Source organism: Siphateles boraxobius, unplaced genomic scaffold (genome assembly GCF_051911475.1).
Source record: "Siphateles boraxobius isolate OS27281-9 unplaced genomic scaffold, OSU_SipBor_1 16, whole genome shotgun sequence".
Lineage (NCBI taxonomy): Eukaryota > Metazoa > Chordata > Actinopteri > Cypriniformes > Leuciscidae > Siphateles > Siphateles boraxobius.
In genome coordinates this window covers 14805380-14821251 of record NW_027508766.1, presented here as the reverse complement: position 1 = coordinate 14821251, position 15872 = coordinate 14805380, and the positions used below count along the sequence as shown (strand labels likewise).

Genomic DNA, 15872 nt, shown 5'->3' with positions numbered 1-15872 from the left:
GCGAGGGTCATTTAGCTGTCAGCTCTTCCTTCGCCAGAAGGCGAACGAGACGCGAACCTACTCTGCCCTGTGAGGGCTCTCAGAGTCTATTTGCAGCATTCTGCCCCCTTCAGGCAGTCAGAACAGCTTTCGTATGCTTCGGAGGCTGCACCAGAGGTTTTGCGGTCACGAAGCAGAGACTGTCAAGACTGATGCTATCTTGCTGGCTTATGAGTCTAAGGGCCTCCGTTGTCCCATAGGTATCAAAGCCCATTCCACGAGAAGCATGGCCTCGTCGTGGGCATGGTCGAGTGGAATACCAATTGAAGATATTTGTGTGGTGGAAGGCTGGGGCTCACCGTCCACATTTATGAGGTTTTATAATATGCAAGGGTTCTTTCTGTATGAATAAAGTGTTAAGCACATTTTCACAATTATAAGGCCCGACATCTGTCTGGTCCTGGATAAACATGAACTGCGGTTCTATATACCACATATGGAGCAGAATGGCCCCTTATAAGGCCCATTCCTATTCTTTCCTATATAAGGCTCATTACTGATCTTGCCTTATTAGGTCTCGGGCGCTTGGCCCTAGGCTATAGTATGGGGTGAAGTTTTAAAGCACGCATGGCGTTTTGAAAGGGGTTCCCATAGCATAAGCTAATTTACGCAATACGAGAGAACTCTCGAAAGGGAACGTCTCGGTTACTAACGTAACCTCGGTTCCCTGAGAGTAGGGAACGAGTATTGCGTAACTCGCTGTGCTACTGTGCTTTGATCAGTGGATCGCTTCAGTCTATTTAAGCTGAATTCTATGGCGAAATGGGGGCTTATATAGCTTTAACCCACACTCATTCTGGCAGGCACTGACGTGGGTGCGAAGCTTGCTGATTGGTTCGCGCATCCCAGCCGACTCGCCATAGGTTTGTGGAGTTGCCGCAGCACAAGCCAATTAGCGAGCTAAAGCGCTCAGCTGTATGTCTGTTTTGGAGCTGCACTGCGTTTTAAAAAATATGCTTCAATATTCTCGAGAAAAGGAGTTTTCCCACAGCGTAAGCTAACTTACGCAATACTCGTTCCCGACTCTCAGGGAACCAAGGTTACGTTAGTAACCAAGATGTTTTAAGGACATAGCAGGGTATTGTGCAAGGAACCACAATAAAATATATCTTTCAATCAATAACACTGGTCTACATTTTTTCAGAAGAAATTTGTCTGTAGACCAGAGTGATCTGCCCTTGTAATCACGATGTGTGAAATAAAAAAGGAATAAAGGTTGTTGGTGTTTTACTGCCTCTAGTGCAGGAGTGTCAAAACCGGTTATCCTGCAGAGTTTAGCTCCAACACTATTTAAAAACACCAGAATCAGCTAATAAAGGTCATGCAAGTGTGTTGAAGCTGGTTGGAGATCATGGCTGTTTCTCAATTCCAAGAACGTAAAGAACGGACTTGCCACTTCGTCCGCCTGCAGTGTCTTCTGGGATTTCTAATGGTTTTATTCTCTCAAGTCTGCATTCAATGCATCCTCAATATCAGTAACACATCCGGGTACTTTCATGCATCCACTGTTTTTGTGTTCTTGAGTATTGGAATTCAACTTCGATGGTAGATGAAATGAAAACACAAGGACGCTTAAGAATGCATATTGAGAAAACAGATAAAATTTGCAAGGTTTTGTCCCTCCAGAAGCCAGATTGGACACCTCTACTCTAGTGTTGATTTCAGCTGAAACTGACGTGAATTGTATGCATTGGAACATTTTAGGAGTTTTGCAAAAATGCAGGTAAAGGCACGTTTTTCTAATGAGCTTATGTTGATTTGTCAAGTTTAAAAAGCCCTATTCGCACTGGATTAGTATTATCTGGGGACCTTGTGTGATTTAGGAATTTACCCCCCTACACATCTGAATTTTGTGTGGCGCATTCGCACAGGATAAGCGAAGCCTGTGATTTAACTCGAATTTACTGACTTATCTCCCGGATATGATGTCAATAGGCTATTGCTTGGAAATGTCTTGTCGTTATAAGTCTAGCTGTATGATATCATAAACAGAAGAATGTTCCTTACCGCAGGCTGCTATACATGTCATTCATCTCCATCTTATCAGTCTTTTTGTTTCTGCTTTTCTGATGTTTTTCAGATTTCTCTTTCTGCAAAATTTTATAGTTGCATGGTGTATAGCAATATGACCCAGCACCCAAAATACTATCCAAACGCAGCCTCCATTCTTCGCAAAAGATGGATAAAAAAGCGCACAGGAAACAAAAACCTTGAAAAAATGATATACCACCCCGACAAATCACAGAGATGCCGGGACTTACATTATTACAGGATCTCGGTGTTCGGCGAAATACGGTAGGTCATTTGCGGGGGAAGTTTTACTTCACAAATTAGAGACATGGCCGATTTGCGTGGGATTAAGATCACAGACAACCTCCGCAATAATTACAAATGACTAGAGGTCACCGGGTAATACTTATCCCGTGTGAACAGGGCTAAAGCCACAGAAACCAAATTACGCACCTGTTAAGGAAGATGCTACTGACATCATCGTGGCTTATAGGTGGTTTTTTGGAGCTGGCAGCCATTCTGAGCGGCCTCAGGAAGCAGTTGACCAGGATAGAAAGCTGATGGACGTACTCTGTCTCAGCCTCCACCATGTTGAAGACGATCTGGTTTCTTTTCCTCATGCTCTCAGCATGAGGAGAACAAATGTAGTCCTGCACAATAATCTTCCATTTCCTTCTACAAAGCCACCCTCGCATGAAGCTCTGGACCTACAGAGGGAAAGTGTGAGTTGTTTTAGTGTATCTTTGGGATTATTATTTGTGCAGATTATTATAATGATGATGAGATGCTGTTATGGTCTTTAGTATTTTCTCCACCAGGTGGCGTTGTTCTATGTCCTGGAGGAGCGTCAGGAACAGGTGTGGTGAATCTCTGGTGATCAGGTGTGCTGGATTACTGGCTGATTGCGTTTTGTCAGGAGTTGGCGATTACAAAAGGACTGACGGAGTTGGACTGGGACGTTGGCTCTTTCCTCTTCAGTTCCAGAATGAATTATTTTTCTTTATTTTTTTGATTTATATTTACTGTCTTGTGTATGTTTTTTCAATTAAATGTTAATTGTTAAATCGAGTTCCATGTGTGGTCTCCCCAGTTTTATGTTGCTTCACCTTGCTTTAGGTGAACGTAACATAATGGGGGCTCGTCTACTAAACTGAGAGAGGCTCAGAGAAGAATTTCGGGTAAGGTTATTCGGCAAAATTGTGATTTGGGAGGTGATTGAATGAGGTTGATTCAAATTAATTTTGGGGATAAAACACCATGGAACATTTGATTGGTTTTATTATTTGGTAAATGATTGCTGGGACTGAAGAGGAAAAAATTTGTCTGGAAGTCGAAGCATTGGAATTTTGACGGGGTTGAGTCCTGTTGTGCATGACTAGAGGTAAGACGGATTGGTACTATAATTGCCGGGATGAATTAATGAGATTGGTTAGACCATCAGAGCCATGTGAACTCCCGTGTTAGGTGTTAGAGCGGTGACGCTGTTTGTTATTTTAATTTTTTATTTTAGTTTGTTGTTTTTGGTACGTCGGACGCGGGTAGACGGGTTAGCCGTTGAGCTGCAGGTGGGCGTGCTGAAGACTAGGGTTGAGTTATTTAGATGATTTCTTAGTTAGATTCGGGACGGCTCTTGATTTGTCCTGGCATTATGGTGCTATCTGCCTTGCCCTGGTCTTTGTGCATTTTCATTTTCCGGTTTGGGAGTTTAGGAAAAGGGGAACAACCAGTTTATTTTGACTTCGAAAAAGAGATGAAATGGTAATACGTAAAGTTTTAAATGGATCAACTACAGGTGTTTTTGGCAGCTCCTACGGGGGAGAAATTGAATGATCTTTCAAGAGATCAATTAGCCGAGTTAGTTGAACATTTTTATTTTGAGGTAGTGGTAACAAAAGGTACGAAGGTAAAACAGTTTCGGGATATGGTAAAAGAGAAATTAGTGGAGAGGATGATTTTAACTGCAGATGCACCATCAGAAGAAGTAATTTCACCAGACGGTACGTCAACGCCGCTTATGACGGGAGTAAAGAGTGGGTTTACTTTTGAGCAACAGTTACAAATTTTGAACATGCAGAGTAGGGAACGTGATCTAGATAGACAGCTTGAATTGGAAAAACTGAGAATTGAAGAACGAGAGCGTGATAGGGAATTTGAGAAATTTAAGTATGAGAAACAAATTCAGGAGGCTAAGTTGACTCAAGAAACTGAACGGTTAAGATTGGTTGCTGAAGGGAGAATGGGGAGTATTGGCGACTCGGGTGGTCAACTAGGTTTAAATAGAACATTAAATATTGCAAATATGACCAAGTTGCTGCCCAGATTTAATGAGAAAAATCTAGAAGTTTTTTTCTCGTTGTTTGAAAGCGTTGCTGATGATAGAGGTTGGAATGATGCAGAACAAACTCTTTTGTTGCAAAGCGTTCTTGAGGGTAAAGCTCAGGAAGCCTTTATTCCACTCTCAGCAGCAGGGCGAAAAGATTATCAGGTCGTGAAAGACGCAGCTTTAAAAGCTTATGAACTTGTTCCTGAGGCTTATCGTCGGAGGTTTAGGGGATGGAAAAAGGGAGAAAGGCAAACGCATGTGGAGGTGGCGCAAGAGCTCATGAGCCACTTTAATCGTTGGTGCGGTTCCTTAGGAATAGATTCTTTTGAGAGTCCTTGCGATTTGATCATCTTGGAGCAGTTTAAGAATATTATTCCTGAGCGTATAGTGACATACTTAAATGAGCAAAAGGTGAAAACCGCGGCAGAAGCTGCGGTTTTATCGGATGAATTTGTGTTGATTCATAGAAATTCAGTTTACCAAAGAGATCACCTTGAAAATCAAGATAGACCGAAGTCGTTAAAAGCAGAGTATAGGCCAAATAGAAATGTATATCCAAATTCTACTTGCAGGTATTGCCTGGAAAGGGGCCACTGGAAAAAGGAATGCCCGGTGCTGAAAGGCAAGTATAAGGCCAGTGCAAAAGCTGTTGGGCTTGCGTCAGGATTTACTGCGTGTGAAACATCATGGGTTGAGGGGAATCCCTGTTGAAGGGAAAGATCAAAACGCAGATAAGGTTGGCGGGTTCCAGTCGGATTATTGTCCATTTATTACAACGGGGTATGTTTCGCTAGTTGACTTCAAAGTACCCGTAGGAATTCTGCGCGATACAGGTTCTTCTCAATCCTTTATTTTAGAATCGAAGTTGAATTTTTCTTCTGGGTCTAGTACAGGAAATAGTGTTCTGATTCAGGGAATTGGGTTGGAAATATTCTCTGCTCCGTTACACAAGATTCAGTTTGATTCGGAATTGGTGCGTGGGGAAGTTGAAATTGCGTTGCGCCCTTCGTTACCTCTGGAAGATGTAGAGGTAATTTTAGGAAATATTTTGGCCGGAAATCGTGTGTGGGGTGGGGTGGTACCTCCCATTGTGAAGGTTAATCCAAATTTATCTTCAGAGGCAGATAGGAGTGTCCAGGAGTTTCCCGATGTTTTTGTTTCCTGTGCAGTGTCTCGAGCTATGAATACTGAAAAGAATGTGTCCCAGATCAGCGAAAAAATTGAAAATTCTTCTTTCGATCCTTTGGGTAATTTATCCTTGTTGCCGCCTTCGATTTCCCGTGATGAGCTAATTTTGGATCAGGGAAAAGATGCCGGGTTGACAACACTGTTTGCGTCGGTTAAATCTACTACCGAAATTGAAAGTATGGCTTCTGGTTATTTCCTGAGTGATGGCGTTTTAGTTCGCAAGTGGACGCCTTGTAATGATGGTCCTTTGGGTGAACCCATATATCAGATTGTTGTTCCGGAGGAGTTGCGTGATTTGGTGTTGAGCCCGGCTCACGTGGACATAGCTGGGAATTTAGGGGTCAAGAAAACCTACAACAGTGTAATGCACTATTTTTTTCTGGCCTAGATTAAAAAGAGATTTGGCGAGTTTTATTAAGACTTGCCACACTTGTCAAATGGTGGGTAAACCGAATGAGGTTTTGGCTCCAGCGCCGTTGTTTCCAATTCCTGCGGTGAGCCATCCTTTTGAGTATCTTACCATTGACTGTGTGGGACCGTTAAAACCGTCCAAAGCGTCTAACTACTTGTTGACTGTCATGTGTCAGACAACTCGCTATCCCGCTGCATATCCCCTGCGAACGATTTCCACAAGGCCTGTGGTAAAAGCTCTGTCCCAATTTATTTAAGTTTTTGGTATTCCTAAATTTATTCAAACTGATAGGGGAACCAACTTTACTTCTCGTATGTTTGAGCAGATTTTGCAACAACTGCGTGTGAAACATCATAAAAGTAGTGCGTATCATCCTGAAAGCCAGGGAGCTCTTGAGCGATTTCATCAAACGCTAAAACAATGGTTGAGTGTGTATTGTAAAGAACTGAATAAAGACTGGGAGGAGGGGCTTCCTTGGTTGATGCTAGCCGCACGCGAGGTTGTTCAAGAGAGCCTTGGTTTTAGCCCTAATGATTTGGTGTTTGGTCACAAGGTAAGAGGCCCGTTGTCCCTTCTGAAGGATAACATGACTGGACCTGAAATGTCTGTAAATCTCCTGGATTATGTTAATGGCTTTCGACGGAGGTTATATCTGGCAGGGGAATTGGCCGGAGAAAATCTAGTTAAAGCACAATTGAGAATGAAGACCTGGTTTGATCGTAGGTCAGACCATCGCAAATTTAGTCCCGGAGATCAAGTTTTAATCTTGCTTCCTGTTATTGGATCATCTTTCTTGGCAAGATTTGCTGGGCCTTATAATGTGATGAAGCGGGTATCAGACCAAAATTATATTGTTTCGACGCCAGATATGAGAAAATCTACACAATTGTGCCACGTGAATTTGTTAAAACCTTATTTCTGCCGTACACGTGACAATGCTGTCCTTGGTGCTGAAGTAAAATTGGTGGCGGTGGTTTCAGAGGTGAGTGATTCCTCAAGAGCGAAGTTAAATGGCACTGAGGGCGATAGTCTTACGTCTGATTGTATTGTTCAACCCCGACTTTGTAATTCGGAACAACTGGCTAAGTTGGAGGTTATGTTGGAACATTTGCCCGAAGTAACTTTTTCTGATACGCTTTCGTGTACCGACCTGATCTATCATGATATTGATGTTGGAGACTCTTCGCCAGTTAGACAGAAAAGCAGAAGTATTTGGAAGCTGAGGTCAGGTACTTGATCAATGCTGAGCTTGCGAAACCATCTTATTCCAGTTGGGCGTCACCATGTATTCTGGTTGCAAAACCGGATAAGACGTTTCGATTTTGTACTGATTATAGAAAATTAAATAGCGTCACGAAGCCCGACTCTTTTCCGCTTCAGTGGATGGAGGATTGTATAGATTCCGTGGGTTCAGCTAAATTTGTAACGAAGATCGACCTTTTAAAGGGGTATTATCAAGTTCCTTTGACTCCTCGGGCACAAGAAGTCTCTGCTTTTATTATATCTTCAGGGTTATACTCATACAATGTTATGAGTTTCGGTCTACGAAACGCTCCGGCTACCTTCCAGCGCCTGATGAATCGAGTGGTTTCAGGGTTGGAGGGATGTGCGGTTTACTTGGATGACGTCGTGGTATATAGTCAGACGTGGGAGGAACAGTGTTGCCGGTTGCGTGCCCTGTTTGTTCGTCTCGTTAAGGCCAAGTTAACAATAAATCGCGAAGTGTGAGTTTGTTAAAGCCACGGTAACTTATTTGGGAAAAGTGGTGGGACAAGGGGTGGTGCGTCCGGTAGGCTACGGGAAAAGGTGAGAGCTATTGATGATTTCCCCGCTCCTACTACTAAAAAGGAGCTGATGAGATTTTTGGGAATGATCGGATATTATCGTAGTTTTTGCGCAAATTTCTCGACGGTAGTTGCCCCGCTTACTGAGTTGTTGAAGTCAAAAAATAAGTTTGAATGGTCTTCAAGTTGTCAGGGTGCGTTTAGAAATGCAAAACTTCTGCTGAGTACTGCTCCGGTGTTAGTTGCGCCGCGGTGGGATCGGGCGTTTCAGCTCCAAGTTGACGCAAGTCAAGTAGGTGCAGGAGCTGTTCTATTGCAAAAGGACGATAATGAGGTTGACAGGCCAGTTCGTTATTTTTCGAAGAAGTTTAATTCGTATCAATCGAATTATTCCATTATACAAAAGGAAACATTGGCTTTGGTGTGGGCATTGCAACATTTTGATGTGTATGTGGGGGTCGGTTCGATGGTGGTTGTTTTATGGTGTTATGAGGTGTTATGGTCTTTAGTATTTTCTCCACCAGGTGGCGTTGTTCTATGTCCTGGAGGAGCGTCAGGAACAGGTGTGGTGAATCTCTGGTGATCAGGTTTAGGATTACTGGCTGCGTTTTGTCAGGAGTTGGCGATTACAAAAGGACTGACGGAGTTGGACTGGGACGTTGGCTCTTTCCTCTTCAGTTCCAGAATGAATTATTTTTCTTTATTTTTTTGATTTATGGTTACTGTCTTGTGTATGTTTTGTCAATTAAATGTTAATTGTTAAATTGAGTTCCATGTGTGGTCTCCCCAGTTTTATGTTGCTTCACCTTGCTTTAGGTGAACGTAACAGATGCACAACAACAGAAACTGAAAAACTTCTGATCCTTATTTTATTAATTTATCAATCCAATAGCCTTTATTAAATGTTCAACAAGCCCACATGGCTACATTGTTTAGATGTCCACATACTTCTGGCTATGTATTATAGACAAAAGAGTTTATAACGAAGTTCTTTACCTTTTTGATTTTTTTTATATCAGGATCCTCATCTTCCTGGTATACGTGGTAGGGACGCATTCTTTCCTTAGTTTTGTTCAAGGCTACAATCTTTAAGAGAGAACAAAATACAACATGACTGAGCCTTACAATGTATTGAACACGTGAGAAGGTACATTAGCGGAGATAACTCTAAAAACAATTGGGCTGCAAATGGTCTCTGTGATTATAATTTGACAACTCAGATAATGCTGGTGTATTTAGCACTCATCATTCTCAATGAATAATCGACGTGTCATAAATTTGGATCATGGAGACCCTGTGTGGGTGCTGGCACATCAGATAACCATCTTAACTTCCTCTACATGGACAATTTCCTTCCTTCATTCAACAGCCTTCATCAAAAAGCTCTCTCACCAAGCCTTTATCAGGCATTTACTCTGGATGCAAATAGGTTAAATGCCCCGCAGGGCAGTATGTGTGGTCCGCAGACCGCAGTCACATGCTAAAGACTTCAGTTTATTGAAGTGCTATTGTACACTCTAGATACAGGTAATTATCATGTTTTTCATTTTTTCTTTCCTTATTAAATGTTAGTTTGGAATTAAAAAGAATGTAATCCATCTAGTCTGAAGGTTATCATCACTAAACTTTGCTTTAAGATGATGTTCCCTTAATCTGGTTTTGTGATCTTATTATAAAATGCAAAATTTATCAGTATGTTATTTCATTTTTTACAACAATAATAAATTATACTGAGTTTCCGTAATTAAAAGAGTTGCACACGAAATTGCAGCATTTACAATGAACGTGTAGTATTTGTAAATATATCGGCTTTATGTTATCGATACAAATGTTTTTCTACAATAGGGGATGTGAGTCAGTAGTAGTTGTTAAACTGAATGTATATTTTAATTTTCTCCTTATAAAATATTCATAACTCACAACAAGTTAAAATACAGATGTTTCTGTTTAAAACAACAAAGCTTTGCTTTTATGACTTCATCATTTATTCATAGAAGAATACTACTGATATAATCGTGACACTACAACAAAAGTGTATATTCATTTCTATTATTCACCAGACATATGCCTACGCAAAGAAATAGCACAAGAAAAACAACACCATGCAATAACAATAATAGAGAGAGAGAGAGAGATCCCTTCCTCTGACATTGACCAGTAAGGATAATGTGCTTAATTAAGATTACACATTCCTCGTTGCTTTGCATTGATTTATACTCTGAATCATGTGTTCACATTGGCCCTGCAAAGTCAATAATGGGGCATAATTCCTGTCCCCATGGCGACTGGGCCAATAGGGAGGATAATTCCCTGGTAACACAACTTGGGAACAGATAAGGTGCAAAGCCTGAGAGATGCTCTGTGGCACACTGGGATTGAATATGTTGCTGGTAACCTTAATCACAAAAAGAAATACTCCTGGAAAAAGCAATGTGCGAAAAGTAAACCTACAGTAAAACTCCATATCAGGATTGTGTCACTCTGTGTAAGTCACAAATGCTTTTAGTACACAGGATCATTCAGTAATGGCGACATTTTGGAGACCTGCACTGTTATTAGATTAATGGGATCTAGAGTGGTTCACTGATTCATAAAATTGGACCACACATTGGAAAACAGCCCATTAAATAGCACAGATCAAGCATGTACATTACCTCAGCTTTGAGCCTCTCAATCTCTGTGTCTTGGTCTTCCAGTTGTGTGCGGAGCTGATTGGCTGCCACCTTCTCGGTCTCCACAATCTGCACCAGGTGGATGTACTTCTGCATAAGAACCTCACGCTCAATGATGATGTCAGAGTAGCTGAGATGAAAATGACAGGGTTACTTTACGAGATCTCAGAAGTAGGAGTTTATGTATGCCATTGTTAATTTTGCATGCCTCAACAATAAAAATGGTCGGTTGAGGGAACTACCACTATCGGCAAATGATAGTCACTGGAGAGCCAAATTGGTCAAGTGGGTGGAGCTTGACCTAGTACAGCTTCATCTCTGTGGATCTAAGAGGTGGAATTAGGTTTAGAGATTAGGGTTGATGTTAGGGTTTTGGTGTGGTTGGACCTTCTCCAACGATTATGTCCAGAGAGTCGGAGCTGGCCGTCAAGCTCCACCCACTGGCTCTGCAGTGAGCAGCCTCTCACTATCGGGCAACCGCTATATTTGTTGTCACTGTATCTTCACTTGATCATGTGTTTTTCCCAAAGATACTGTCGCATCCAGCTGGATTACATATAGATTAGGTTTTGTAAAAATTGCAAGAATGAAGCTGATTTTCAAAACATCAGCATGGGTTGAAAATGATAAACAGCTTACCATACCATCACTTTCCAGTAAAAGTGTGTTTATGACATTTTTGCTGTTGTGGATTTAAATTATAGCTTTAAATTATAAATTCCTGGTATAACTGGAAATTAAAAAAATAATTGTTGTAACTTTTTAAAATGGGAAAAAAGAAAAATGTATTTTAAAAAATACAACCAAAAAAAAAAAGACATTTATCATTTGATGTTTTAGGGCCTAGGTACAAATGTGTTTATGGTGCACTTTGTCTCTTTGATTGTCCATGATTTACTTCCAGTTACATTTCAATGAACAATGTCAGCCTGTTTGTCCAATGTGGCCTGTCCAGATGTTCACAGCGACATCTGCCCATGGGTAACCCAATAATCCGTTAGATTCAGCCCATCACCACAGTGATGCAATACAAATGTACACTGTGGGAGGCTTGAGTATAAATCTGTATAGGGAGTATAAATCTCTGGTGTGTCAGCATGTGAGTGCTTTAAATCTCTGAGGGTTGTGTGTCTGCAGAATATCATGTGCATGTGTGGATGTGCGTGTGTGTGTGTGTGTGTGTGTGTGTGTGTGTGTGTGTGTGTGTGTGTGTGTGTGTGTGTGTGTGTGTGTGTGTGTGTGTGTGTGTGTGTGTGTGTGTGTGTGTGTGTGTGTGTGTGTGTGTGTGTGTGTGTGTGTGTGTGTGAGAGTCTTTGCATAAGTTGCTAACAACAACACACCTTTATCATTTGCTTTAAATCTCGGAGGGTTGTGTGTCTGCAGAATATCATGTGCATGTGTGCGTGTGTGTGTGTGTGTGTGTGTGTGTGTGTGTGTGTGTGTGTGTGTGTGTGTGTGTGTGTGTGTGTGTGTGTGTGTGTGTATGTGTGTGTGTGTGTGTGTGTGTGTGTGTGTGTGTGTGTGTGTGTGTGTGTGTGTGTGTGTGTGTGTGTGTGTGTGTGTGTGTGTGTGTTTGTGTCTAAGCATAAGTTGCTAACAACAACACACCTTTATCATTTGTTCTAGCTTGTTTTCTAATGTAGCTTTCTAATAAATCTGGCATTGTATACTTTAAATATTGTTGGTTCTGTGACAAACAATATATTAAAAAAATTGTCACAAACAAATAAACTTGTTGTTCCTCTTTTGAAGTCACTTTAGATAAAATAATCTAAATGTAATAAAGAAAACGGTGCCATTGTCTCAGAAATGTTTGCATCCTTTTTTCAGAGTCAATAAGTCTATTGTTAACAATTACAAGATTGCCAAGTACAACAACCAATAATATGGATAAAATAAATAAATAAATAAATAAGCTTAAATAAAGAAATAAAGAACATGAAGGGGGAGATCAAATAAAAAATTATTTAAAAAAAATTAACCCCTCAAACTAAAAGAAAACTGTCCCACTAGACTTATACTTGCAAATTGAACTACTAGGTTACTCGAAAGTTTTTAACTTCCTAAAACATGCACCCTCAAAAACCAAGAAAATTGGTAAAAGATGCTTCTGGCAACAGTGTTTCCACAATCTGAAATTACAGCTTAATATTTGGCCTTGCTCTAAAGGGAGATCTGAAATACAACAAATAAAGTAGTTTAAGCTTTCTTTAGAGATTTGTCTCTTGGAGATGAGATATAAAACAAAGTTTTATCTTAGGCTGCATGTCTGAGCACCAAGGAAAGAGGAATAACAGTGCTGTCAACCTCAGTGCGGGTTATTTGTTGCTGTGCTGCTCTGTAGTGACAGGGATAAATGCACAACGCGCTTGACTTAACCAGCTCTGATGTGTCTCTTTCTTATTATGATGATTTTATTCTTTCAGCCTGAGAGCAAAGCTTCTTTAGCGCTGCAAAATATTATCCTTGACTGAGCAGGATAAAAAAACAAAACAAATATACACACTGCCACACTAGTACCTGGCCTGCAGGATGGCCTCCACCCATTCATCACAGTCTGACTCCTCCTCCGTCCGCAGTTCCAGAGGTTTCTGTCCATCATGCCCAAAGATGACAAGGAAATAATGCTGAAACAATAGACAGATGGAAACACATTAAGTAGTTAGCAGACCTATACAAGCCTGTGTGTGTTTTCAATAACTGAACTTCAATCTAAGGGACTTTCCACAAAAATTGACCTTTGGTGTCCCATTGTAAAACATTAGAGGCACAGCTTGTATGTTGTTTTTTTTTTTTTGCATAAAAACTATGATATATGTTAAATAAACTATTATCTAACATGAAAGTAACTTAGCATTGCTAAGGTGTTTTAAACTACACATGTCTGTGTTCTGTATATTACGTACTGTTATGTTACGGTTAGGTGTTAGGGTTCGGGTTAGTAGAATAAGTTGACTTGTACTTGCCAAGTTACTTATAGTCTGTTGGGGGACCATCAAAATAAAGTGTGATCAGATATTAAGCAGACAGACTTATACTCTAAAGACAGTTTGTTGACATGTAGTGGCAAAGTTACTTATAGTTAGAAGAATATCTAAAGTGGACTATAAAGTGTTACCATATGGTAATTTTGGCCTTTCTCATCTAAGATGAATTAACTGTATCCAAAAGTCAAACAACAATGTCATAATCTTGACATAATTTTGTAATTTGTACTTCATTTTAATTTTAAATTTCCCACATTTTTGCGCATTCATCTTAGTATCCAGTTTCACTCTTTTAAAAATATATGTGTTCTGTGCATTTGCCAAACTCAACCTTCATCCTTTTTACCAAGTTTTTTTAAGAAACATATATCTGATTTAATTTCATTTAATAAACTAAATTTCTTTTTTTCTTTTTTTTTTTTGCTAAAAAATGCAGGGTTGGGGAAAAAAAGAATAGTACATAAATTAGCTCATATATTAGTCAAGTCACCTTTATTTATATAGCGCTTTTACAATACAAATTGTTTCAAAGCAGCTTTACAGAGATAACAGGAAAGTAAAGTTGTAATAGTATTGTTAAATTCAAAATTAAATGTTAAATGTCAAATGTCCCCAACTAAGCAAGCCTATTATTTAGTTTAACCTCCTCCTAAGGTTAAACTAACTGGCCAGTTTTAGACATTATTTTGTATCCTATTTGTGTCTAAAATCTAAAATATATTGAATAAAATTGTGCTGTGCCAACCCAAAGCAAAACAACATCCACAAAAAGCATTTACATATTATTAACAGAGCACCTGCTCTTTATTACAAACTCATAGTAACATCAACGCCAGCACACAGACACTGACAAGCACTGAAATAAAATGGGAACAGGGTTATGAGAGTCTGAGCACTGTGTGGCTTGAGGCCATTGGCAAGGCAAATAAAGACATGCAGCCGCTTAACAGCAGGTGCGAGAGGAATTGAATCAGCTATTGTCATAATGACCTGAAGGGAAAATGCTGGTTAGCCTGTGTGCGTTCGTAGTGATATTAGTATGTTGTTTCACAAGCTTTAAAATGTCACATACAGGACAATGAAACTGAAACAGACCACAAACATGTATTATTATGGGGTAGGGCCATTCCTCTTTCTGAACAGTGGCCAAGTCACTGATGTTGGTGGAGGAAAACGTTTTCTGACTTGCTCCTCCAAAACACCCCAAAGTGGCTCAAAAATGTTCAGATGTGGTGACTGTACAGGCCTTCACTGTGTTCAACTTCACTTTCAGGTTTCATCAAACCATTCTGTCACAAGTCTTGCTGTGTGTATTGGTGTATTATCATGCCCACCCCTTCAGGGTACAATGTTTGAACCATTGGGTACACATGATCCTCCAGAATGGTTTGGTAGTCCTTGGAATGCCGTGATATTGCAGCCTTAACATCACTGATCCACCCCTGTGCTTCACATTGGGCACACAACGATCCGGGTATTAAGACTCTTTGGGGCTTCTCCAAACCGTAACTCCCACAGATGTGGGAAAGACAGTGAAGGTGGACTCATCAAAAAACAAATCATGCTTTGCATTGTCCACAGCCCAAGGTTTGCACTGCTGGCACCAATGAAACTGACATCTGGCATTGGCACGAGTGGCCAAATATAGCAGTCTGACCATGAATATTGACTCTGTGGAGCTCCAGACAAACAGTTTTGGTGGAAACAGGAGAGTCGAGGTGCACATTTAATTCAGGCAGCTGGGGTTTTATGCTTTTTGGCTACAGTCCGGGTTAATACCTGGACATCCCTTTCAGACAGTTTCCTCTTGCGTCGGCAGTTACTCCTGTTGAATGTGGTTCGTCCTACGTGGTGGTATGCCAACATTACCCTGGATACAATTGCCCCGCCTCGATACACAACAAAGAATTGCTGTCCTGACCATGATATGTACCAGCGAGACAGGCACCAACAATTTGTCTATTTTGAAATCTGATATGCCTCCCATTATGTTGTGTGGATTCCAATATGTTATGTACAACTGTGCTACTGCTCTGCTAATTCAACCTTCTTACTCTGATGGAATGTAAAATCAGTGAAGATTGGCCATCAGGCCGTGCATATAGGCGCGAAACCCCCAACACTATTGGCCAGTGTTTCAGTTTCATTGTCCAACCCCTGTACATTTTATTGCAGATTCATTGTGTTTGCACTTTTTTTTCTACACTTACAGCCAAGTAAAGAATGTAAGACAACAATAACTACAGGTCCTTCTCAAAAAATTAGCATATTGTGATAAAATTATAAAGCTCATAAAGCTTTTCAGCAGATGGAAGCATGAAGTGCTCCAAAATCTCCTGATAGCTAGCTGCATTGACCCTGCCCTTGATAAAACACAGTGGACCAACACCAGCAGCTGACATGGCACCCCAGACCATCACTGACTGTGGGTACTTGACACTGGACTTCAGGCATTTT

At 40.6% G+C, this 15872-nt stretch overlaps 1 protein-coding gene across 8 annotated transcripts in view; it reads right to left on the bottom strand.

Annotated features, from left to right (window-relative positions):
* rasgrf2b (Ras protein-specific guanine nucleotide-releasing factor 2b) overlaps positions 1-15872 on the bottom strand; it is an 84526-nt gene that overhangs the window by 40631 nt on the left and 28023 nt on the right. For all 8 annotated transcript variants that reach the window (XM_077231695.1, XM_077231700.1, XM_077231701.1 and 5 more), the window contains exons 2-5: positions 12949-13055; positions 10411-10558; positions 8753-8842; positions 2503-2756 (exon numbers count right to left, since the gene is read on the bottom strand). In XM_077231695.1, coding sequence (XP_077087810.1) covers positions 2503-2756; positions 8753-8842; positions 10411-10558; positions 12949-13055 — 599 coding nt within the window. The remainder of the gene's footprint in view (positions 1-2502; positions 2757-8752; positions 8843-10410; positions 10559-12948; positions 13056-15872) is intronic.